Source organism: Zootoca vivipara, chromosome 3 (genome assembly GCF_963506605.1).
Source record: "Zootoca vivipara chromosome 3, rZooViv1.1, whole genome shotgun sequence".
NCBI lineage: Eukaryota > Metazoa > Chordata > Lepidosauria > Squamata > Lacertidae > Zootoca > Zootoca vivipara.
The window spans coordinates 17,666,826-17,691,764 of record NC_083278.1 but is presented as its reverse complement, the minus strand read 5'-3'; the positions used below and the strand labels follow the sequence as shown (position 1 = coordinate 17,691,764).

The following is a 24,939-nucleotide window of genomic DNA, read 5'->3' as shown; positions in this document are numbered from 1 at the left end:
GTTATTAAAATGAGAAATGGTCTAGGTAGCATGGGCTGTGTGCTTTTCTCTTTTAAAAAGGCCAGAATTCTGCACCAAGGTAACAGTTACAGGTAGGTAGCCGTGTTGGTCTGACATAAATAATAATAAATTCCTTCCAGTAGCACCTTAGAGACCAACTAAGTTTGTCATTGGTGTGAGCTTTCGTGTGCATGCACACTTCTTCAGATACCTTCAGATACCATCTGAAGAAGTGTGCATGCACACGAAAGCTCATACCAATGACAAACCTAGTTGGTCTCTGAGGTGCTACTGGAAGGAATTTATTGTTGTTGCTGTTGTTGTTGTTGTTTGTTCCAAATGTAACAGTAAGACTTTGTAGCCTTAACATTTTTTCGTGTGTGTGTGTGTGTTTTGTTATTTTATATACCGTAATTTATTCCATAGAACTTGCTCATTGTACGGAGGGCAGAGAGCGATGTAAAGTGTAAAATCTTGTCTGAATCACTCAGGATCTTGCCTCTGAGATTTCTCTAGCCATTTTCCACACAATGAGATAGATGCCAGATTTATTTTTTTTATATAAAAAACCTGACATTTTCAAAACGCTGAGTTCTTCATGCAATGCAGCCACTATGTTCGCACCAGATGATAGCAGAATTGCAAGATGCGCACTGCTGTTGATGTGGTGATGTTGCCAGTGGTGGACCTGCACAGCTGCTCATTATATGTATGCGTGGCTTAAAATGGGGTGGCTAACCTCTGGCCCTTCAGATGTGGGGGAACTCCAACTCCCACCAGCCCTCGTCAGCATGCCCAGTGGGCAGGTGGGAAGGGAGTCCAGCAAAATCTGGAGGGCTACAGGTTCGTCACCCCCGCTTCAAATGCACTGTGGGAAGACAAGGCGCCTGGTTACTTTTGAGAGTAGCAAAAACTAAAGCCACTGTTTGGGGTTGAAACTGGGTGGCAGTCAACCATCTACATGGTTGTTGTTGTTTAGGCGTTTAGTCGTGTCAACTCTTCGTGACTCCATGGACCATAGCACGCCAGGCACTCCTGTCTTGCACTGCCTCCCGCAGTTTGGTCAGACTCATGTTGGTAGCTTCGAGAACACTGTCCAACCATCTCGTCCACTTCTCCTTGTGCCCTCAATCTTTTCCAACATCAGGATCTTTTCCAGTCCTTACCACTCTTTGAAATCCTACATCAGAATGGCTAAAAATGACAGGCAACTAACAACTGAGCCAGACAAACTCTATGATGCTCAAATATACTGTATCGGGGCCCTGTAATCGGGAAATTTAAAAATGTCTGATGTTTTACTATTTTTTTCATGTGCTAGATGGGTGGGGTAATGATAATAATAATAATAATAATAATAATAATAATAATAATAATAATAAATTCCATATACAATGCTCTCAGTGAGGTCTGCCTGGTACCTCCCCCCCCCCCCCGCCGCCTTTAGTAGACTGAGATGCTGTTATGTTTCTAATGTGCTGCCAAGATTCCTGCAGCTGTTATGAGGGTTGTTTTGTTCTATTTTTGTAGTACAAGTATTTATATTCACGTTTTTAATTGTGTTGTAAGTCGCTTGGAGACCTTCGGCCTACAAGTGGCTAACAAGTCCAATTAATGATGATGAAACAGTTCTCCATTTTGTTTGCCAAACTGTCAGAAGTTGGTGACATTGGCACGGGGCAAGACTACCCACTTTTGAAGCCTCTGCATTCAGTTTTCCATGCTGTGCTTCTGCAGGAACCAGACCCACCGGCGCCACGGACATCAAAAGTAAAAACCTCCCCAATGCGGAAGACAAGGATGACGAAAACGAAGCCTTTGATTTCTTCAAAGAGGAAAGGACGCCTGACCCCATTCCCCTGTTCAAATCCTCGAAAGAGCAGGATGTTAAAGAGAGAAAAGAAAAAGAGGAAGAGGAGGACGGGGATGATGATGATGGAGACCCACTTGGTGTTATCAAGTATGACTTCTAAATTTTACAGTGCTCCTTATGCAAAATGTCCATCATTAATCTGTTTTGCCATACTGTCCTAGTTGTACTTCTGAGCTGTAGTAGCTGTGTTGGTGCCCCAAAAAGAAGAAAGGCAGGGCTTGAGAAAGGAGACAGAAACTAGGGGGACATCCCTCCATTTACAGCATCTCCAATTCAAGTGCCTAGAGATACTTGCTTGTCTTCAGTGCCGGTAGCAATCAAAGAAGGCACCTAGGTCACCTAGGGTGATCTAGTCCAACTCCCTGCAGTGCAGGAATCTTTTGTCCAATGTGGGGCTCAAACCCAAGGATGGAGCTATCAGGAGCTCTTGTTTAATCCTCTGAATTATCTGCGAGAAGCCCCCCATAAGCAAGACTAGATTATTTACATGAAAACATATGAGCAGGTGTGATCGTCCTAACTAGGGCAAATCCCAGCCAATGTTAAGCATGTGTAAATAGCACTTTGAAGTTTTAAACTTTTGGCTATAGTGTGTCTTCATTTATTTCGCTTTTCTTTGTTTTTTTTTCTGCACATCACTTGACAAAAAGTATTCAGTTAATTCCAAAACGAAGGCATTTTCTCATGTGCTCCACTGCAAAATGGAAAATGCAAGAAAGGAAGAAGGAATGCTTTTTATTTTTGGCAACTCAGTATAAGAACAAAATGTTACTTGGTAATTAAGAATTGCTATGGGATCCCCCCCCCCTTTTTTGCTTAAGATATATAGCCATACTGCAATGGTTTTACGATTCCTGAGGGGTTATCATTTTCTGTCTAGTCATTATGCACTCTAAGCATTTTCATTGAACAACTTCTTATATTGCTCAAAATTGAAACTGTTCCTCTGGATATCTGAAATTCCAGAATGCCTGGATTTAAATCTCTCTCTCTCTCTCTCTCTCTCTCTCTCTCTCTCTCTCTCTCTCTCTCTCTCTCTCTCACACACACACACACACACACACACACACACACGACACAAGCTGGATTGCTATTTATGCCGAGAACCTTGATAAAGCATTGTTTTTCCCGTGAAATGGTCATTGGCTGCAGGCATATACAAAAGAGAGTGTCCTTATTTGGATAGGAAAAAGGTCTTTCTGAACTGGGCATTATGTTTTCCTGGATATTCTGCTGAATATTATTTTACATAGTTAAAATAATAATAATATCCCAATGTCCAAAGAAACAGAAAACTTGCTTCTTGGGCTTTGGCCAATCTGTTTCCTAAAAAGCCTTTTGTTCAGGGTTCAGAGGACCATAGAAAAGCTTCCGACTCAGAGAGGGAGGCCTTCTTCCCAGTGCACCCTCTGCTACCTTTCCTCACTCAACAGTCCATTCCTGAAACCTGGGCAAACTTTTGTAAACAGCAAACTCAGATTTAAGTTGGGCTAGTTGGGACGCGGGTGGCACTGTGGTTTAAACCACGGAGCCTAGGGCTTGCCAATCAGAAGGTCGGAGGTTCGAATCCCCGCAACAGGGTGAGCTCCCGTTGTTCCTGCCAACCTAGCAGTTCGAAAGCACGTCAAAGTGCAAGTAGATAAATAGGTACCACTCTGGTGGGAAGGTAAATGGTGTTTCCGTGTGCTGCTCTGGTTCGCCAGAAGTGGCTTAGTCATGCTGGCCACATGACCCGGAAGCTGCACGCCGGCTCCCTCAGCCAGTAAAGCGAGATGAGCACCGCAACCCTGGAGTCGCCTGCGACTGGACCCTAACGGTCAGGGGTCCCTTTACCTTTACCTTTAGTTGATGCATATCATCCAAGAATATGTATACCGGTAGTTGGCCTTCCATGACCCTATTTGTGACTGGTCAGTAGACTCTAAGCCAATGAATCATGGAATTGTAGTGTTTGAAAGGGACCCCAAGGGTCATCTAGTCCAACCCCCTGCAATGCAGGAATCTCAGCTAAAGTATCCATGACAGATGGCCATCCAACCTCTGCTTGAAAACTTCCAATGAAGTAGAGTCCACAACCTCCCGTTCCACTGTCAAACAGCTCTGTCAGAAAATTATTCCTGATGTTTAGTTGGCATCTTCTTTCTTGTAACTTGAAGCCATTGGTTCGAGCCTTACCCTCCAGAGAGGAGAAAACAAGCTTGCTCCATCTTACATGTGACAGTCCTTGAGATATTTGAAGCTGGCTCTCATATCTCCTCTCAGTCTCCTCTCTTCCAGGCTAAACCTGCCCCTTGCATCCAAAGCAAAGGGGGCTTAATGTGTTGGACCCAATGGCCATATGAGAGAGCCCCAATATTGCCATGGGGTCCATGGTTCTAACTATGGAAAGGCAGCATACAAATAAAACGATGTATGTATCTACTCATTTTCTGTTGATGTGGACCTGACATATTTGTCTTCCAGTCCTTCCCTCCTAGTTGCAAGCATGGGTGGTCATCCTGTTAACTGGTTTTTGTCAATGAGTAGGCTGCCTCAAAATAGGAGAGGGAGCAGGGCCTGTAAATGGTTTAATAAATAAGTGAGCTAACTTAGCCTGGATTGCACCCTCAATAATGACAAGAAAACTTATATCCGTCCTGAGGCACAATGCAAAGCATGCAACTTACATGGCCACCTGTTCAGAAGGGTTCCACATCTTCAGGCACACACAGCTGCAAAGCCTCTGCCCCCCCCCCCCCGCTTTTGACAATTGCTGGCTTACAGGCCGAAGCCTTCAAGCGTGCTCGGCCATTGAGCAAGTGCCAAGTGACGCAAGTGCTTGCAAGTGCTTTGAATCCCAGCCGCTTATCAGATTTTTAGACAACTTTTGTCAACCCTGTGGCCATAGCTGCTAAGTACCCCCGTTTTCTCTGGGAAACCCCCGTTTTTTTGTACCGTTTCCTGGCGGTCCCCCGTATGAGTTCGTCTCCCGTTATTCTCCCTCATTCCGCTCTTGCCGGCGGCTATTCCCCCCCCCTGCTTTGCCCATCTATGGGCACCGAAAATGTCCGGCGCCGGAAGTCGTGTCTATGCATGTCCGGAAGTGCATAGACGCAACTTCCGGTGTCAGCGGCCATTTTCGGTGCCCATAGATGGGCAAAATGACACCGGAAGTTGCGTCTACGGTGTCGACGGCGGCCATTTTCGGTGCCCATAGATGGGCAAAGTGACACCGGAAGTTGCGTCTACGCAACTTCCGGTGTCACACGACTGCCGGTCCTGGATTCTGCAATCCAGGACTTGGCAGGTATGCCTGTGGCACACCCTTTTGTGTCAGAGCCACTTCCTGACTTCCTTGCTCCCCTCCAAACATGTTGGCATAGCAATGTCCTTTGATCTGGCAGCTGTTGAACAAAGTACTTTGTTTAATATTGTGCAAATCCCCTTAGTTTAATACAGGCATGTCCAACAGGTAGATCGTGATCTACCGGTAGATCACTGGACGTCTGTGGTAGATAGCTGGTAGATCATTGGCTCCCCTCAAAGAAGCTGAACAACTGTGGCTCCCCTAAAAAAAGCTCAACATTTTACCTCCTCCCTGAAAAAACTCAACAACATTGACCTGAACCCAAAAAAGGGGGGTAGATCACTGCCAGTTTTTAACTCTGTGAGTAGATCACAGTCTCTTGGGAGTTGGCCACCCCTGGTTTAATACAAAAGAGACATATGAGTGTGGGATCCTTCTCCAGTATAATTTAAATGTGCAGTTTAAGACTCTTCTCAGATGCGAGGTAAGGCAGTTGTTAAATAGTTGTACAAAGTCCTCCCCACTTAATGAGTGTGGTTCTATTTTCATAGATGGCTGAACAGCCTGTCCGATTCTCACCCTTGCTGAAGGCTGTATATACCTTGCCTCTGCTGTAATGGCATCATCCTGGCACTCAGCCACACCAGTAAAAAAACAACATTTTGAATGCATTATAAACCTGCAACACCAAATGGCGCCAGAGAACAAAAAAAATCTATGTGGTTTTTTCATAGCAATTTTTTTTGTTATAATGATTTAATTTCTGACTTATTTGTAGTGTTTTTTCTTCCTGTGTGTAGATCCTACTCCAGGACTGCCACACCATCTGCTTATGTAGAGTATGGCAGCAGTAATGCTTGCTGGTCGCTTCAGGTCCACAGCTGTCTTTGTATCCCCTTTCCCCCCCTCTCTTCATAGTATATTTAGCAACAATCACACATTTTGTAGCTTTGCAGCTGTGGGAAACCAGATGAGATGATGGTGATGTGAGGGCTAGATAAAGCCTGAGCTAATGTCCTTGCAAGCAGCTTGGGAAAGTTTTGCACTGAGTGGAAAAAACGGAATTGCCAGGGCCAGTGCTGTTGTTGTGAAAATACAGAGAATCCCTGTAAAGCCTGTTTTCCACAAACAGCTGCTAAAGTGGTAAAGTTGTACCACAGAACTGAACTGAATTGTAGAGTTGGAAGGGAACCCTCTGCAATGCAGGAATCCTGCCCACAGCTGTGTGGGAATGCTAAGGATAGTAGGAGAGGATATATTGATGAAATATCAACCTTCCTTCACTCACGCTAGTGAGTCACGTAGCAGGAAGCTAGTCTGCAGATTTGTTTGGGTCTCTTTAGTTAAGCAATCCACTCTGGCTTGCCCAGATTGGATTATTCCTGTTAAGTCCCCGTTGATCTCTTTTAAAAGAATAAAGACACAAGGAGTCTTTCCTTAAAAGTAACAAGACGTTTACTCACATTCAGTTCGCAGTATGATCCCTGGAGGCAGGCTTTAGCTTGTCGTAACGGAACAAAGTGTGAGTTCATCTCATATGGGGATTGAGCCCATGTGCTGCTGGCTGAGAGCCAGCAGACAGCAAAATATATTAAGAGAACAGCATCAAGAGAAGAAAATGGCATCAAGAGAAAGATGGCTGTGTGACTCGGCTCTTTTATGGAGTCAGCCAGGGTCGGGTCATGCCCATCTGTCTGGTCACATGCAGGGGGAAGGACGCTCCAGACCAGTGAAACAGGAAGTTATATTGGCTGGAGTAACATCCCCCTGCCTGTGTCCACTCTAGGGAACCAAGGAAAGTTGTATTTGACTGCTCTAATGGATTACATCCCACAAGCTCTCCCTAGGTGAGCTTGGACCATCAACCTTCTGGTTAACAGCCTTAACCAGTGGCTATTACCTGTGTGGACATTTCAGGCTGCAAGGTGAGCTGCAGGGCTCACATTGTGAAATACTCCCCTTACGTAAAATTGGTTCCTACACGTGAAATGCTAGTCTTGTAAGGGAAAAGGTGAGGCTTTAATCCTACCGAAAATGTAGGGTTTTCTCTAACACAGAGTTATTGTGTTTAAATGGGAGAGAGTCCCCTGGAAAAGAATGGAAAAATGAGCGCAAATTGGGCAAAAGAGAACTGGTTTGACATTCGTGGGAGCTGGTGGCAATAGTCATATTAACAATAACTCTAAAGAAAAATGGAAATGGTGAATAAAGACTGGGTGAATGGTTGCCTGTTGCACTATTTGAAAAAAAAAAGAGAACTTAAGTTTTATTATAAGCAAAGATAGCAAAATATATTCTGTGTGTTCTTATGTATGTTCATTATATCCTATTTATTGCACTAACAAAAGTAGTATGTAGTATCACTTTTGTATGACATATTAGATATTTAGAAGAATGAACAGATGGCAAATAGGGATATATTTGAAATTCATTTTTTAAAAAAACTATGGGGATGAAATAGGGGAGTGTTGGCAGTCGGAAATTGAAGAGCCCAGATACAGGTTTGGTAGCTACCCTGTTTCCCCTATTTTAAGACGTAGTCATAAAATAAGTCATAGCAGGATTTTTTAAGCATTCGAGGAATATAAGCCATACCCCAAAAATAAGACATAGTGATAGGCGCAGCAGCAATGCCAGTAGCAGCAGTAGTAGGAGGAAAATATTAAGACATCCCCTGAAAATAAGCCATAGTCTGTTTTTTTGAGGAAAAATAAATATAAAACGATGTCCTATTTTCGGAGAAACACTGGTAATCTGTAGTTTATGTGGCATGGGATAGCAGTCTTTAAAAAAGCTAAGAAGGTTTAGTGCTACAGCTAAGTACAATTCAAGGCTGCTTCTTTCTGCAGCTTTGGAATTGAGCAAACGGGGCAGATTGAAGCACCTTTTGTCTTAGGGGCTTTGCAATAATAGGATGACTCAACTCTCAAAATAGAATTTGGAGTGGGCATTACCTCATCCATCAGCTTCCCAAGCCTCTGCCCAAGGAACAGGAAATGTTGAATCACTCGATTCACAGAGTGGGTTCTGTTGACAATGGTAAACCTTAATGGGGGGCTGGATTTCTGTGCCTGTTTTGCTGAGCCTTTAATGAATAACTGGCTTGGCTTTTGAAAAGGCTTATTCATAGCAGCGAAAGTGTATGTGGGTTAGCAGAAGTCTGGTCTTGACTGTTTGCGATGGGCATTTCCTCATGCTTCTCAGTGTTTTGCAAATGCTCCTGCAAATAAGCCCACAAAGGCCATTAGTCTGCATTAGTCATCTGTATTGGTGTCCTGAAGAGTTACCACTGATTACCAGGCAAGTGGCTATTTGCAAGGGTATCCTTTGTCACCCAGGTGGACCCAGGTGGCGCTGTGGTTAAACCACTGAGCCTAGGGCTTGCTGATCAGAAGGTCGGCGGTTCGAATCCCTGTGACGGGGTGAGCTCCCATTGCTTGGTCCCAGCTCCTGCCAACCTAGCAGTTCGAAAGCACGTCAAAATGCAAGTAGATAAATAGGAACCGCTACAGCGGGAAGGTAAACGGCATTTCCATGTGCTGCTCTGGTTTGCCAGAAGCGGCTTTGTCATGCTGGCCACATGACCTGGAAGCTATACGCCGGCTCCCTCGGCCAATAATGCGAGATGAGCGCGCAACCCCAGAGTCGGTCACGACTGGACCTAATGGTCAGGGGTCCCTTTACCTTTTACCTTTGTCATGTTTATGATCCTGAAAACAATTGATATACAGTACATAGAATCTGTGAGCTGGAAAGGACTTCAAGGGTCATCTAGTTCGACCAGCTGCTGCTATAGGCTAAATGTGAGACTGACACACAAGGCTTCCATGTTTTAACACTATAAAGCATCTTTTCCCAACCTGGTGCGCTTCAGGTACAACATGCGAAAGGGAAGGCTGGAACCCTAAACTTCTCCCTCTCCCAATCAGTTTCTTGTGAACAATTGTTTAGTTGTGAACACATTCATACAATTTTAGGGGAATGCTTGAAATCATCATAGAATTTCCAGCTAGCGAGGTTGGCCTGTCATGTTTCATAAAAACATCTTGCAGATGACAAATGTTTGGAAGAGAGTGGGATATGGGCAAGAAACGTTGAGTGCTAAAAACAGAGCTAGAGTTGTGTGTAACATTTTTGTCCGCCCCCCCCCAATGAATGGGGCATGTTCTTGTCATTGCATTGTTTTATTTGGAGATCCCATGATCATATTGTAAAGTAGTTGTGTTCTATGCTTTTAAATCAATCACTGCTAAGAGTTGTTCCTTTTCACTTTCCAAGGTATTTCTTATCAATTAAAAAAAAAAATCTGTGTGCTGTGAGCAAATTTTTATTCTGAAAGCGTGACCCAGAGAAGAAGAAGTTTGAGAATTGCTGCATTAGACCTTGAATGGGTTCTGTGAACCCAGTGCTATTTTGCTTCCGGAAAATAGCATCAAGGAGCCAATAATGGTAAAAACGACATTGGGATGTTGGCAGATCCAACTTTCTGCCTCTCCACCAGCAACAAGCCTCTTGAAGTAAGCTTGACAAAGACCCAATTTTTTTGAAAAGCAAGAGCTACTTCAGGGAAGCTGCAAATGGTGCTATTAATAAACCAGTGCCAGGGCAAATTGCGAGGGCTTCTGTCTATTCCCACGGAACATTGTGCTCTCCGGGCTCTTTGTGGTGACGTCATGCTGGGCATTCGGTGGCACTTCCGATCAATTTCACTTCCTTAGCTTAATCCCTCTTACTGGATTTTGACTCAGCAGTCACCCTTATTTGGAGCAGGACACACACACACACACCCCTTTGACTGCTGCAGGCTTTGCCATTCAACTCTCCCACAAATCCGTATAATTTTGCATTTGTACATTTTACACTGCTGATGGATACTCTTTTTTTTTTTGCAATGGGTTGGGAGAGACGGCACTTGCTTGCTCAATGCAGATTCATGGGAACGGTGTCTCCTTGTTTTGAAGTGACCTCAGGAAAACTCTGTCACTGGTAAAACGTTAGTCACCAAGCATTTCGTGAGAGGTTCCCTTCCATAGAAGGGAATTGGCAGGATGAAACATGGTTGAAAATACTGACAACACCAATACACACACACACACACACACACACACACACACCTTTTTTGTAACACACACAGAAATGTAGTTAAAATGTATTAATTGGGGTGTGAGTGTCTATTATTTCAGCATATCTAAAAATTGATGTGTCATTAACCAGCAAATTATTAGACTTTGCAGATGGATTATTGGTTGGTTGTTGTTGTTTTTTTTAAAAAAACTTTCATTGCCCTTAAATGTCTGTGACTGCCTTATTATTATTATTATTATTATTATTATTATTATTATTATTATTTAGATTTAGATTTATATACCGTCCTTCATCATAAGATCTCAGGGCGGTTCACAGAACAAAATATAGGAAAAAGACAAGCAGGCCCAGACAGAGGGGGGGCGGGCCATATGGGCCACTTGGCCTAGGCCCCTGATTCTAAAGGGGGCCTCGGTCAGCATATTCACAATCAGTAAAATGAAATATTTCCCATTTTGTCTTTATATGCAGATACAGTTCAAGCCTTGAAATAAAATTATCTGTCAGCATAACTTTTGTGAAAATTAATTATATACTTACTTATTTATATGACTTCAGTGATCCCCAGGGTCTACCTGGCCCGGGCCTCTGCCTGGCTCTGCAAGGGCCTGAAGGCAAGTAAATAAGTAGAACAAAACAGCAAAACAACAACTTCCCACAGACATGTTTTAAAGGCTGTAGAATATTAATCTGCCATTTCTTCTGCACTTGAAACCTCCAGTAGCATCAGATTTGGTAAGTGGAAGTGGCAACGGTAACCTTTACAAAGAATCAGAAAGATGTGCCATCTCTGTAAATAAGGATAGCATAGTGTGATCATTGCAACATTTCAAAACGTTCTGTGGCATAGCTACCAAGTACCCCGTTTTCCCCGGGAAACCCCCGTTTTTACTTACTTTTTCCTGGTGGTCCCCCGTATCACTTCGTCTCCCGTTTTTCTACGTTATTTTCTCCTGCCGGCGGCCATTTTTTTCTTTCCAATTTGCCCTTCTATGGGCACCAAAAATGGCCGCCGCCGGCTTCAAAAGTCACATCTACGCATGTCCGGAAGTGCATAGACGTGACTTCGGGTATCGGCGGCAGCCATTTTTTGGTGCCCTTAGATGGGCGGAGCAACACCGGAAGTTTCGTCGACGCACTTCCGGACATGCGTACAAGCGACTTTCGAAGCCGGCGGCGGCCATTTTTGGTGCCCATAGAAGAGCAAAGCGACACCGGAAGTTACGTCGACGCAACTTCCGGTGTCACACGGCTGCTGGTCCCGGATTCTGCAGTCCGGGACTTGGAAGGTAAGTTCTGTGGCAGTTGGGTCCAAGGCTAGGTAGGGTGGATCTCTATTGAAATCTAATATGACGTTGATTGGAAGGAGCACAAGCTTGGGGGAGAATTTTGTTAAGGCTTGACATTGGGTGGCCATTTGGAAAGACCTTGAGGACCTTGTGTTATTTAGCTTTGATCCCTTCCGGTTCAAACAGCCTGATGGATCGGTATTCTACAAAGCCTACTTTAAGATAACGTATTGGGGGTGATCATGGTTCCCTTGCCGGATTCACCTGAGCTTTATTCTGTGGCTCCCTCTCCAGAAAGCCCAGAGAAGGCTCTCTTTTTGGGATGGTCTTTCTTCCATTACAGTTTAGGGTGCCAGTTCTTTTCATACCATTAGGAGCACATTGCGGGGTTCTGCACTGCTTTCTTCTCATCTTCCAGCACTGTAATAATTACCACTGTTATTCCCCCCCCCTGCCCTTAGAAAAGCAGCTGTCGAGTAGAATTGTGCCAGCATGTTTTCCTCTCTGCAGCTAATAGCTGCTTTTGATTAGAGACATGGGGGAGAATGTTAAGCGGCACCTCCTCCAAGGCCACAACCCTGATGCAATTTCCCCACTCCCCAAAATTCAATTTGTATGTCCACAGCGTGGCTGTTCCTCTGGAAAAGAAAGAAAGAAAAAAGAAACACTCTTTAACAGTGTCTGCTGGATTTCTCTGCTGTCATTTAAACCTTTAGATCTAAAAAGGCTGAGAAACCCACGCTTCCTCCAGCCAAAGACGGGAAGCCCAAGTTAACGATTTTTGATGAAGAAGCCGTTCCCGACGAAGGACTGTTTGGCTCAGCTCAAGGGTTTTCTTTCAGCGGCAGCAAGAGGATATTGGCAGCCGAAAAAAGTAAGTGTCTTTCTAGTCAGCTCCTTGATGTGTGCTCTGAAAATATGTGCCAAAGTTTCGCAAAGCTTAGTTGCAGAACTCCACATCCTTCCATGCCAGCTTGGGCATACAGTCATTTATTCCAAGATGGAAAATGCCTTAGTATGCTCATTTAGATATGTGTAATGACTCCAATGGTTGAGTTGAGATAAAAGGAAAGAACCCCCCCCCCCACAATAGCTGTCAAGTTCTGGCCTGAGAAATAAGGGACTAGACCGGAAGTAGCAGACCGGAAGTAGCGCTGCCGCTATTTTGGAACTGGGCGGAGCATGCTCAGAAGCTACTTTTGATGCTGCTCTGCCCTGTTCCAAAATGGCCGCCACACCAGAAGTCATGCTGCAGCCATTTTGGAACTGGGCAAAGCAGCATAAAAAGTCGCTTCTGAGCATGCTCCGCCTAGTTCCAAAATGGCCGCCGCGCGAGAATAAACCGGGGGGAAACAAAAAAATCTGTTTTTTCGGCTGGGGACAGCTAGAAAAACGGGGGTTTCCCGGGGAATACGGGAGACTTGGCAGCTATGCCCCCCCCTCTCTTTTTCCCCTTAGGAGGGCTGCATTCCCTTAGGGATATTCTTCCAGTGGCTGCAGACCAACAGTGGGAAGGATGCATTCAGAATCAAGCTGAATGAGGTCATCAGTGGTGGCTTATGCCCATTGGGTGGAAGACAGGAAGCCAATATTCCATACCCTCCAACATATCTCTGATTAAAATAGGGGCATCCTATTTATTATTATTAGTAGCACCAGAATGCGGCCGCCGGGACCACATAACACCAGTCCTGAGAGATCTACATTGGCTCCCAGTACATTTCCGAGCACAATTCAAAGTGTTGGTGCTGACCTTTAAAGCCCTAAACAGCCTCAGTCTTGTATACCTGAAGGAGCGTCTCCACCCACATTGTTCAGCCCAGACACTGAGATCCAGCGCCGAAGGCCTTCTGGCGGTTCCCTCACTACGAGAAGCAAAGCTACAGGGAACCAGGCAGAGGGCCTTCTCAGTAGTGGCACCCGCTCTGTGGAACGCCCTCCCATCGGAGGTCAGAGAGATAAACAACTACCTGACATTTAGAAAATACCTAAAGGCAGCCCTGTTTAGGGAAGTTTTTAATCTGTGATATTTTTGTTGTTGTTGTTTAGTCGTTTAGTCATGTCTGACTCTTCGTGACCCCATGGACCATAGCACGCCAGGCACTCCTGTCTTCCACTGCCTCCCGCAGTTTGGTCAAACTCATGTTCATGGCTTCGAGAACACTGTCCAACCATCTCGCCCTCTGTCGTCCCCTTCTCCTTGTGCCCTCAATCTTTCCCAACATCAGGGTCTTTTCCAGAGAGTCTTCTCTTCTCATGAGGTGGCCAAAGTATTGGAGCCTCAGCTTCAGGATCTGTCCTTCCAGTGAGCACTCAGGGCTGATTTCCTTCAGAATGGATAGGTTTGATCTTCTTGCAGTCCATGGGACTCTCAAGAGTCTCCTCCAGCACCATAATTCAAAAGCATCAATTCTTCGGTGATTAGCCTTCTTTATGGTCCAGCTCTCACTTCCATACATCACTACTGGGAAAACCATAGCTTTAACTATACGGACCTGATATTTTATTTAATGTATTTTAATGTGTGTTGGAAGCCGCCCAGAGTGGCGGGGGGTATTAATAATAATTATTATTATTATTATTATTATTATTATTATTATTATTATTATTGTATTATTATTATTATTACCCCAACCATCTGACTGGGTTGCCTCAGCCACTCTGGGTGGCTTCCAACATATATAACAATATCATGAAACACTAAACATTAAAAAACTTCCCTATACAGGGCTGCCTTCAGATGTCTTCTAAAGGTTGTATAGTTACTTGTGGGTCTCATATCACCATCCACTCCAACATTTCCTGGATGAAAATAGGGACATCCTAAGGAAAAATGGGACATTCCAGGATCAAATCAGAAACCAGGATGGCTTCTGTAAATCCGGGACTGGAAAATAGGGACCCTTGCAGGATCCGATATTCAGGCTACTGCTGTGTTTAAGTTATCTCTTTGCTCAATTATTAGATCTGAAATTGTTTGAAGATCCAGACCTTGGTGGAGTGGTAACTCTGGGTGACTTGCTGCTGTTGCCTACTGCCTGTGCAAGCACAGAACATGCATTAAGCAGTAACCTTGAGGAGGACACCGAGGAGCTATTGAGGTATTAATCTTGGATACATATAATAGGATGTCATATAGAGGAGGGAGAAAGGTTGTTTTCTGCTGCTCCAGAGAAGCGGACACGGAGCAATGGATTCAAACTACAAGAAAGAAGATTCCACCTAAACATTAGGAAGAACTTCCTGACAGTAAGAGCTGTTCGGCAGTGGAATTTGCTACCAAGGAGTGTGGTGGAGTCTCCTTCTTTGGAGGTCTTTAAGCGGAGGCTTGACATGCATATGTCAAGAATGCTTTGATGGTGTTTCCTGCTTGGCAGGGGGTTGGACTGGATGGCCCTTGTGGTCTCTTCCAACTCTATGATTCTATAAAGTTGTAGGGTCTTCAGTGTTCCCTAGCTTTGCAGAGCAACAAAGCAACTCTTATGCTGGAAGGGTTCACATTCAGAATTGTCAACAGGCTAAACAATAGCCCAAGACCTTGATTTTCATTCTCTGTAAATTGGTATCTGATCTAGCCCTTACTAAGAATTTGTATTTTTTAAACGCATGGTGCAAATAACTTGTATATGAAGCCTGAGCGTTGAGGTGTATTCAGTGCTATGATGTATCCAACAAAGTTGTCTTTTTGGTGCAAAGACTCCCACTTGTGTAATGGAACTCTCTCCCCCCCCCCCCATGCACCATGTAAATCTGCTCTGGAGGGTTGTGGGGAACCCCCTATGTATTTGGGAGGCACGTGGTGCAAATAGGGTGGCCAGACTCAATAGTGGACAGGACTTCTGTGCTTTTAATTGCCCTGCTCTCTTTTGAGTCTGGAAAAAGAGAAACCAGCAGACCCTTTGTTTAATTTCCCAGCAAAGGGTTTGCTGGTTTCTCTTTAAGGTTTCCAGACTTAAGAGCAGGGCAATTAAAGGCACAGAAGTCTTGTCCACTATTGAGTCTGGCAACCCTAGGTGCAAAGGGAGAAAGAAAGGAAGTTCTGTTGTACAAGTGGAAGTTGTTGGGTGAGCAGGATAAGTTCATTGGATGCCACCCTTAAGCCTCAAGATTCATAGTGAATGAGGTAGTATGCAACTTCGTTTTATTCAGAGTTAAACCCATTGGAATTAATGAACATGGCTAAGTGAGGTCTATTGGTTTCAATGGGCCTGCTCTGAGTAACAATACCCATTGTTAATAGTTTTGTCCATTGTGGCAGCAACCTTACTCATCATCTATAGCACAAATAATTGCATATGGTCCATTTTGGCCTAGCAATTATTTGCAGGTTAAAGGCATATGATAACATGATTTAGAATTTCAAGTGACTAGTATAAATTGCACACTTTATTAGTGATCCGGGAGATTTTACAGACTCACATATCATTAACTACAGGAATGCAGTTTCATGCAAAATGTCCAGGCCAAAAGTCATGTTTTGAGTGACTTTCCAAAAGCTTTAATGATTACTTACTAATGTGGAGGGGGAGGAATCCACTGTGTGAGGTCCCTTGGAATATGTGACTGTGGGCCTTCCTTTGTTTATACGAAGTGTACTTTTATTAACAAGTCACATCAGCAACACCTACCTTAATCTACTCGGAGGTAAAAATTTAGTTTCACATTGTGTCTTATGCATTGGCAACACATTTGATCTTCTAAGGCATGATGTCTTCAGGGCACAGCCTGATTTTTACTGGAGCGGAATATTTGAGAAGGAAGAACACACACAGTCATTAGTTGCCATATTTTGTTTTTCTTCTATCTCACCCCAGTAATCAAAGACGGACATTTTGTCTGTATGGGCAAAACGCCATCTTATGCAACCTTTGAATTAAACATAAACCCACTGCAAACAGCTTCTTCGTCTGTCAGATGAATATGTACCGGTATCACATCATACTGATTCTTCCAGTTTGGTAAAGTAAGAAAAAGGCCACTCTGGGTGGCTTCCAAAACATATAGAAACATGGGTGCCTGCAATGAAAGACTTCAACTTTGCCCATTGACTCGGGGGGGGGGGTACAAATATATTATTGTGGGTGTTGAAGCAGTTGCTCCAGTGTATAGAAACATAAGAAAACATCAAACATTAAAAAACATTCCGATACAGGGCTGCCTTCAGATGTCTTCTAAAAGTTGTGTAGTTCTTTATCTCCTTGATATCTGGTGGGAGGAGGTTCCACAGGGAGGGCGCCACTACTGAGAAGGCCTTCTGCCTAGTTCCCTGTAAATTTGCTTCTCGCAATGATGAAACCGCCAGAAGGCCTTCGGAGCTGAATCTCAGTGTCCGGGCTGAGCGATGAGGGTGGAGATGTTCCTTCAGGTATACAGGGCCGAGGCTGTTTTTAGGGCAATGAAAGTCAGGACCAACACTTTGAATTGTGCTTGGAAATGTACTGAGAACCAGTGAAGATTCTTTAGGACTGGTGTTATATGGTCCTGGCGGCTACTCCCAGTCACCAGTTTGGCAGCCACATTCTGGTTTAGCTGTAGTTTCTGCGTCACCTTCAAAGGTAGCGCCATGTAAAGCACATTGCAGTACAGTGGAACCTCGGTTTATGAACACCTCGGTTTATGAATTTTCGGTTTATGAATGCCGCGGACCCATCTGGAACGGATTAATTCATTTTCCATTACTTTCAATGGGAAAGTTCGCTTCAGTTTATGAACGCTTCAGTTTATGAACAGACTTCCGGAACCAATTACACCCATGCTTCAGTTTATGAACGCTTCAGTTTAAGTACTCCGCGGACCCGTCTGGAACGGATTAATCCACTTTCCATTACTTTCAATGGGAAAGTTCACTTCAGTTTATGAGCGCTTCAGTTTATGAACAGATTTCCAGAACCAATTACACCCATGCTTCAGTTTATGAACACTTCAGTTTAAGTACTCCGCGGACCGTCTGGAACAGATTAATCCACTTTCCATTACTTTCAATGGGAAAGTTCGCTTCAGTTTATGAACGCTTCAGTTTATGAACAGACTTCCGGAACCAATTGTGTTCATAAACCGAGGTACCACTGTAGTTGCAAGAGGGAGATAACCAGAGCATGTACCGCTCTGGCAAGTCAGTCTGGGGGCAGGTAGGGTCTCAGCTGGCGGACCAGATGGAGTTGGTAGACAGCTGCCCTGGACCTGTGCCTCCATGGAGAGCTGTGAGTCCAAAATGACTCCCAGGCTGCACGTCTGGTCCTTCAGGGGCACAGTTACCCCATTCAGGACCAGGGAGGCCCCCACATCCGCCTGCCCCTTGTCTACTAAAAACATTACTTCTGTCTTGTCGGGATTCAACCTCATCCATCCATTATACAGAATAAGGTGTAGATCAGAACCACTCCTTCTTTTCCTGATCCCTGAGGTGTGGCCCTTTGGTATTTTCTTACAACAAATATAATAGTTTCTTGCTCTCTTTTTAAATGGAGATGCTGAATCTTTGGAACTGGCATGGCAACCACTTCTTGTTTCTAGCTTATTTGACCTATTTAGAAAGTGCTGATATTTTCCATGCAAACCCAGCTGCTATTAAACCACTACAGTATTATGACAAGAAGTTCTAACACATGCGTTCCTTTTTTAAAACCAAACTTAACATATTTAAATTTAAAAATAGAATGTGGGTTTCTGTGCTCTTTATAAACCTTTAAAATCAAAAATAGACAGCAAACGCCCATGTTTCTTTATAACTCTTCTAAACAATGAGATACACTTTTTGTTTCCATTTCTTAAACTTTTCAAATAGTTGCTTTGCTTCCTGTGTTCTATGGGCTGTCCATAAAATATCAGAAAACATTGTTCTCTATTGGCCTGGGTTTGATGTATTTCATTCTTTCATAGGAGTCATGAGTTGTATCCAAAGTAGTGCCAAGTGACTTGTTCCATCAGTAGTGTAACAACGTCTTCCCCTCACACCCCTCAATCTGTTCTAGGTGTTCTTCCGAACCCTCTGGAGTAGATTTGGGGAAGGTGGGCGGGGGGAGAGGAGAAACAGTGGTGGATTCTCAAATTTCAGCGGCACCCTGCGCATTGCCAAAATTTGGTGCCTCTCGCTTTCCATTCTACATCATTGTTACAGCCAGGGCCTTTTTTCAGCCAGAGCTCACAGCCTTAGCTGCAAAGTATCCCGTTTTTCGCGGGAAACCCCCGGATTTTAATCCGTTTCCCACTGTTCTCCCGAATGGAGAAAAATCCCGGAAATCCCCCGGATTTCCTACCTGCCAGAGAGCCTCCATTTTGGGTGCTGCTCTGCCCATGTGTGGGCACCAGAAATAGAGCAGAGTGGCACCGGAAGTCACTTCTGCACATGCCCCGCGGCCACCACAAAGATGGCCATCAGGCATGCGTAGAAGCAACTCTGCCCTATTTCCAGTGCCCACATATGGTCAGAGCGGCCCCGGAAGTTGCTTCTACGCAACTTCCGGTGCCGCGTAGCTGCTGATCCCGTATTTTTCAGCGGGAGACTTGGCAGGTATGCCCACAGCTCCAGCACCTCTCAGGTGGGCACCATTGCCATTCTAAGAGAACAAAGGATAAGTTCATGGTGAGCCCTGGCACCTCTTTTTCTAGGAAAATAGCACTGGTTACAATGCCCCCCGAGGCTCTGCACCCAGTGTGACCAAACCTAAATCTGCACCTTGGAGAAAGTCCTTTGCACAAGCCGAAATCCTTCTGTGGACAGAATGAGGGCACTGGAAATCGCCCAATTCTTTTTGGGGGGTTTATGTGGTGAAGTGAAGCTTGTGTGAAAAGTCTAATGTAGCAGAAGTACTGCTCTGTCTCTACTATGTGTTGAGGTTTTGAAGTAGAAGTTTCATCTTTAACCCAAAAATAAATACCCCCCCCATTGGAATAAGATTTGCTTCACATCCTTGAACTTGTTCTTCCTCTGCAGAGTGGAAGAGGATTTTGAGAAGATGTGGAAACTCAGCTCCAAGCCCAAGCTGCCACCTAAGCCAACGTTACCAAAGAAGCCAGCAGTAACTGATGCAAAACCCCCATTGTCCTCAGCCCCCAAAACAAAGCCAACGGAAGTAAAGGCTCAGACCATGGGCGAAGTAGATATCCTCCAGTACATTCAAGAAAACGAATCCATCAGCAGTGAAGAACCAAGACTGTTCTGAAACACACACTATGCCAGACTTTTTCCTTTAGGAAGAACTTCCATCAGCCTTCTGCGTCTGGTTGGACAGAGCAGGCTTTGGCCCAGCACCCTCGGTTGACAGCTTGCCTGCTGGTTCATTATGGCAAAGAGAGCAGATTTGTAAGGAGCAAATCAATGAATGGCTTGTGTGTGTTCTGACCGCAGAGCAGCTGGGATCAGATCAAAGATGCCTTATGTTTTTTTTCAGGGAGTTTCAAGAGCGAAGCTAGAATTTTGTTGAAAGTGAGAGTGCTATCTTGTTTTGTTTTGTTTTGTTTTGTACTACAGTTGTAGTTCAAACTGTTGAAATATGTTAATACAACATAATTTCGGGCAAATTGATTATTTGAGAGGTAGAGGGGATAAAAGGAGCGGACTTAGTAAGGTGGGTGAGTAAAGTAAAATAACTTTATTTTCTTAATTGGAAATAGTTTTAACTGCTTCTCCTTGTCCCTAGAATCAGAGAATTGTAGAGTTGGAAGGTATCCCAAGGGTCATCTAGTCCAACCCCCTGCAATCCAGGAATCTCTGCTAAAGCATCCATGACAGATGGCCATCCAAATTCTGCTAAAAAAAACCTCCAAGGAAGGAGAGTCCACAACCTCCTGAGGGAGACCGTTTCACTGTCAAACAGTTCTTATTGCCAGAAGGTTTTTCCTGGTATTTAGTTGGAATCTCCTTTCTTGTAACTTGAAGCCATTGGTTCGAGTCCTGGAGCAGAAGAAAGCAAGTTTGCTCCTTCCTCCATTTGACAGCCCTTTAGATATTTGAAGATGGCTCTCATATGTCCTCCTAGCCTCTTCTTTTCCAGGCTATAAACATACACAGCTCCTTCAACCATTCTTCATATGGCTTGGTTTCCAGATCCTTGATCGTCTTGGTTGAGAGCCAGTGTGGTGTAGTGGTTAAGAGTAGTAGACTTGTAATCTGGTGAACCGGGTTCACGTCTCGCTCCTCCACATCCAGCTGCTGGGTGACTTTGGCCTAGTCACACTTCTCTGAAGTCTCTCAGCCCCACTCACCTCACAGAATGTTTGTTGTGGGAGAGGAAGGGAAATGAGAATGTTAGCTGCTTTGAGACTCCTTCGGGTAGTGATTAAGTGGGATATCAAATCCAAACTTCTTCTTCTTAGTTGAAATATCTCCTTGAAACAACTTTGATTGGCTACAGGGCACATACAGCATCCCCCCCCCAGACGCATATTGCCCCATATTTATGGTGTTTATATGTATATGGGGTGTCCAAGTGCTTCTTCATGAGAAGCACTAGATTTTCTATTCTGATCATAGTTTGCTGTGGTGTATTGCAGACTCTGCTCAATAGCCAGAGTTTCAGGAGCAGCTTGTTACGTAGCAGGAAAAGGGAGGGGGAAATGTGGGAGTTTTGATCATAGCATCTGGTTTTCATCTCTTCATCTCCATTTTTAGGGCTAAGGTGCAGACTTCTTTTTACAAGCTGAAATTTTCACATTTCTTGCTATCGCTTTGGGTGAGGAGAGATTAAGTTGGATATGGAACAGTGTAAGCTAAAAGCCCCGTAAATCCATCTCTGCCAACGTTCACGAGCATTTTGTGAGTTTATTTAAAAGCTGCCGCTTTATAGATGTCAAGCCCTTGATATAGATGCTTATGCTATTTGTAAGAGGGTTGAGGAAAAGGAACGGAAATATGACCTGTACCAATGGGATCAAATTGCAAAAGAAGGGTTATTTTTGGACTAAACATTAAGATGAACATAATTATAGGATTTTAGGCAGATGCCACAACTCAGGGTTAGTGGTGGATTTCTTGCAAGAGATTCAACTAGATGGAGAATGCTTTGACCTTGCAGATGTTCCCATCAGCCCCAGCAAGCATGGTCAATAGCCAGGAATGATGGGAGTTGTAACTGAACAAGGACCACCTCTCCCCATATGAACTGACCTTGACCCTGGAATCCTTATCTGAGGCCCTTCTTCATGTGTCTCCACTGTCAGAGGTCTGGAGGGCAGCAACACAAGAACAGGCCTTTTCTGTGGTGGCTCCCCTCTTCTGGAATGCTCTCCCCTGGGAGGCTCGCCTGATGCCTTCACTGCATATCTTCAGGTGCCAGACAAAAACATTCTTTTTCTCCCAGGCCTTTGGCTAATCAAGCAGTCTATATGGACTTTTAAACTGTGTGCGGTGAGGGTTATTGTTTTTCTCTGTTACTATGTTGCATATTTTTGTGTTTTTACGTTGTAAACCAGCCTGTGATCCTTGCATGAAGAGTGGTATTGAAATTTAATTAGCAACAGCAGCAGCAGGAGAGCCAAAGGTTCTGCATACCCGAACGGGATGATTGCTTCCAACTCGATTCTATATTTTGATGGTTCAGTTAGACACCTGACTAAAGTGCTTTGAAATTGTTTTTCTCTTTTTATATGAACCTATCCTATGTCTTTCTCATTCTCTTTTTTTTTTAAAACATACTTTTTATTAATTTTACAAAATACAAAAAAACAAAAAAACGGTACATACTTAAACCCCTTTTCCACCTCCTTCCTACCCACCCACATGGGTCCTCCCCTGCCACAGAAGTATCCCATGTTTGTGAACAGTCAGAAATGGTCCATTTTATGCTTGGATTTCTGTCCTCCTCCCCCTCCCCTGACCCCAAAGCCCCCCCCTGCCACCAGGGAGCTCCAGCAAACCAGGGCAGTACGCAGGAGGACATCCATCCAACCATCTATTGTTATACCAAAAAAAGAGAAAAATAGAAATAGGAAAAAAAGGGGAAAAAGAAAGGGCGAAGAAAAAAAAGAAAAAGAAAAAAACAATACAAAACAGAAAAATTTTTCTTGCATTCATAGTTGAAAAACCATATTTTATGGGCTTCCCCTCCCCCCCTTCCCCGGTTTTCATCCCTTTTTTATCATCTGCAACAGTTTCTTACTTTATAAAAATACACCTTTGTATCTTATACAACTTATAAATCAATTGTTAACATTTTCATCTAATATTCAAATCACTGAAAATTCAAACTCCCATTTTCTCTTCCCGTGCCTAATTTTTTTTTCTCCCTCTATAAGCCTCCATATTTTCACATTTTCCAAAATCCATTCACTTTTAAAACTATAACTATTCTCAATTTAACCTTACATCCCCGATTACCGGCTCCACCCCCCCCAATCCAGCAAATTCCAAAATCAGCAGACCAGTTATAAACCTGTTAATCCATCCTTATAATCACAACATCACTTTCCCTTCACCCCACCCCCTGTTTACAGTCTCTTGCCATCCAGGTCACCATACAGGACCCCTGAATTTCTTCTCTTCTCTGCATATTTTTTCCTTCTTCCCTGTGGGCGTTCTGGAGTTCCAATAATACCAATCGTGCCCCCCTCAAAGACAGGGCACTCCATCCAACTTTTTGTAGAGTAGAGTCATCATTTTTTTCATGGTGTGTTTCATTTTGTGTTGAATCATCACAGTCCTCATCTTCATCTTTTCCTTCCCCATCATTGTCATTCTCACATTGCTCTTTTTCAGTGTCAAAAGCTTCATCTCCTAGAAAATCATATTCCGCCATCACCTCCTGAAATTTCTGCTGTAACTCCTGTCGTCGTGTCTCCTCTTGACATAACTCTATTCTTGTTTCCCACATTAAGGTCAAAACAGACCGCTGGAACTCAGGGGAACACTTTTTTGTTGACATATTTCAGTCCTGCCAAGGTCAAAACTTATCACGTGGGGTGGAATATGATCACAGTTTATTTTCTCGACTCCATTTTAACAAGCTGGCTGCATTCTTCAAGTCTTGTTAACAATAAAGTTCGAACTCACATTTCACAAGCACTTAAGCCAAAAAAGAAATTCCACAAAGTCCAGAAATACAAAGTGAAGTAAAAATTGACTTATAAATCCTGATCAACTCACTGAATTGCCTAGGCTGCCGGCTCCCGAGGGAAAGAAAGGTTTTTCTTAGGCTTTACCTCATTGCTGCAGGGCAGTCATAAACCACAGTCTCTCTCCCCTTTTCACCCTGCATCAAAGGGGATATTCTCTTTGATGCCTTTGAGGGATCCTTTTGAATTACAAATCTTCTGTTTATGGCTTCGGGTTTCTATTTACTGTCTCTTTGTTGCCGTGGGGGGGGGGTGGCTTCCTCTTTTCTCCCCTCTCTCCCAGACCAAATTGTTTTATAATCCAAATCGTGAGGTTACTTACAGTCTTTTCCAATCGTTTTATTTTCGGAAGAATCCAGCGCTCTCCGCCTTCGGCTTGAAGCTTCTCCCTGCTAGAATAACGTTGCCGCTCAAAATGGCCCCCGCGACTTCTACCCTCCTCGCTCCGGAGCTCTTATTAGAGCTAACCGAAGAGTTGGGGAGTCCGGATTGGGTCTGTGCCGAGCAAATTGCCCTCGGGACGCCCTTCCCGAGGTTCTAAGGGGCGCAGCGTTGCTCTCGCTGCCCTCCCCACTCCTAGCAGAGACGGGCCGTCTCGGAGACGAGACGAAACCCCGCCGATCGACGCTGGCGCTGAATCCGGAAGCCCTTTCTCATTCTCTCTTGGGTAACTGAGGCCCACAAAATAAATATCTCTTGAGGAGAAGTTAAGCCATATCAAGAGACTTGCCAAGCCAGTAAGCTTATCTCTGTTGCCTTTTGAATATACACCTGAATGAATGGAGGGGGAAATATTGAAGCACTTTAAATGAATTCTGTTTATAATGTATAATGTTCATCATTCTGTTTTGAATAAAAGTATTAAGCACTATGAAAATTAAATATTCCCTCTTGAGATTTGAAAGACAAATAGCCTTGTAAATCAAATTATATGCTATTATATATTATAAGAGCAAATGAGCAGTGCAATTTAGATTGGGTCTATTAGATTGTTTAGTACCATCTTTCCTCTTTATGCACAGTGCAGTTTGTTTGTTTGTTTATTCATTCATTCATTTTTAAAGCATAAAGGTAGTAATAGTATGTTTCATGCAGTACAGTACATAATGTTGACACTAAACCAATGTGCTGGAGTAAATAGAAATACTCTTGTGAATACAGATGTGCTGGAGTAAATAGAAACAGTTGTGAATACAGATGGGTTAAACCAGGCATCCCCAAACCATGGCCCTCCAGATGTTTTGGCCTACAACTCCCATGATCCCTAGCTAACAGGACCAGTGGTCGGGGAAGATGGGAATTGTAGTCCAAAACATCTGGAGGGCCGAAGTTTGGGGATGCCTGGGTTAAACTAATGC

General features: G+C 43.9%; 1 protein-coding gene across 1 annotated transcript in view; it reads left to right on the top strand.

Annotated features, from left to right (window-relative positions):
• Positions 1-22,934, top strand: part of HS1BP3 (HCLS1 binding protein 3) — a 32,527-nt gene extending 9,593 nt beyond the window's left edge. Inside the window, exons 4-7 of the mRNA XM_035109989.2 lie at positions 1,738-1,960; positions 12,250-12,407; positions 14,499-14,634; positions 19,467-22,934. Coding sequence (XP_034965880.2) covers positions 1,738-1,960; positions 12,250-12,407; positions 14,499-14,634; positions 19,467-19,695 — 746 coding nt within the window. The 3' untranslated portion in view covers positions 19,696-22,934. The remainder of the gene's footprint in view (positions 1-1,737; positions 1,961-12,249; positions 12,408-14,498; positions 14,635-19,466) is intronic.
• The last annotated feature ends 2,005 nt before the right edge of the window (positions 22,935-24,939 follow it).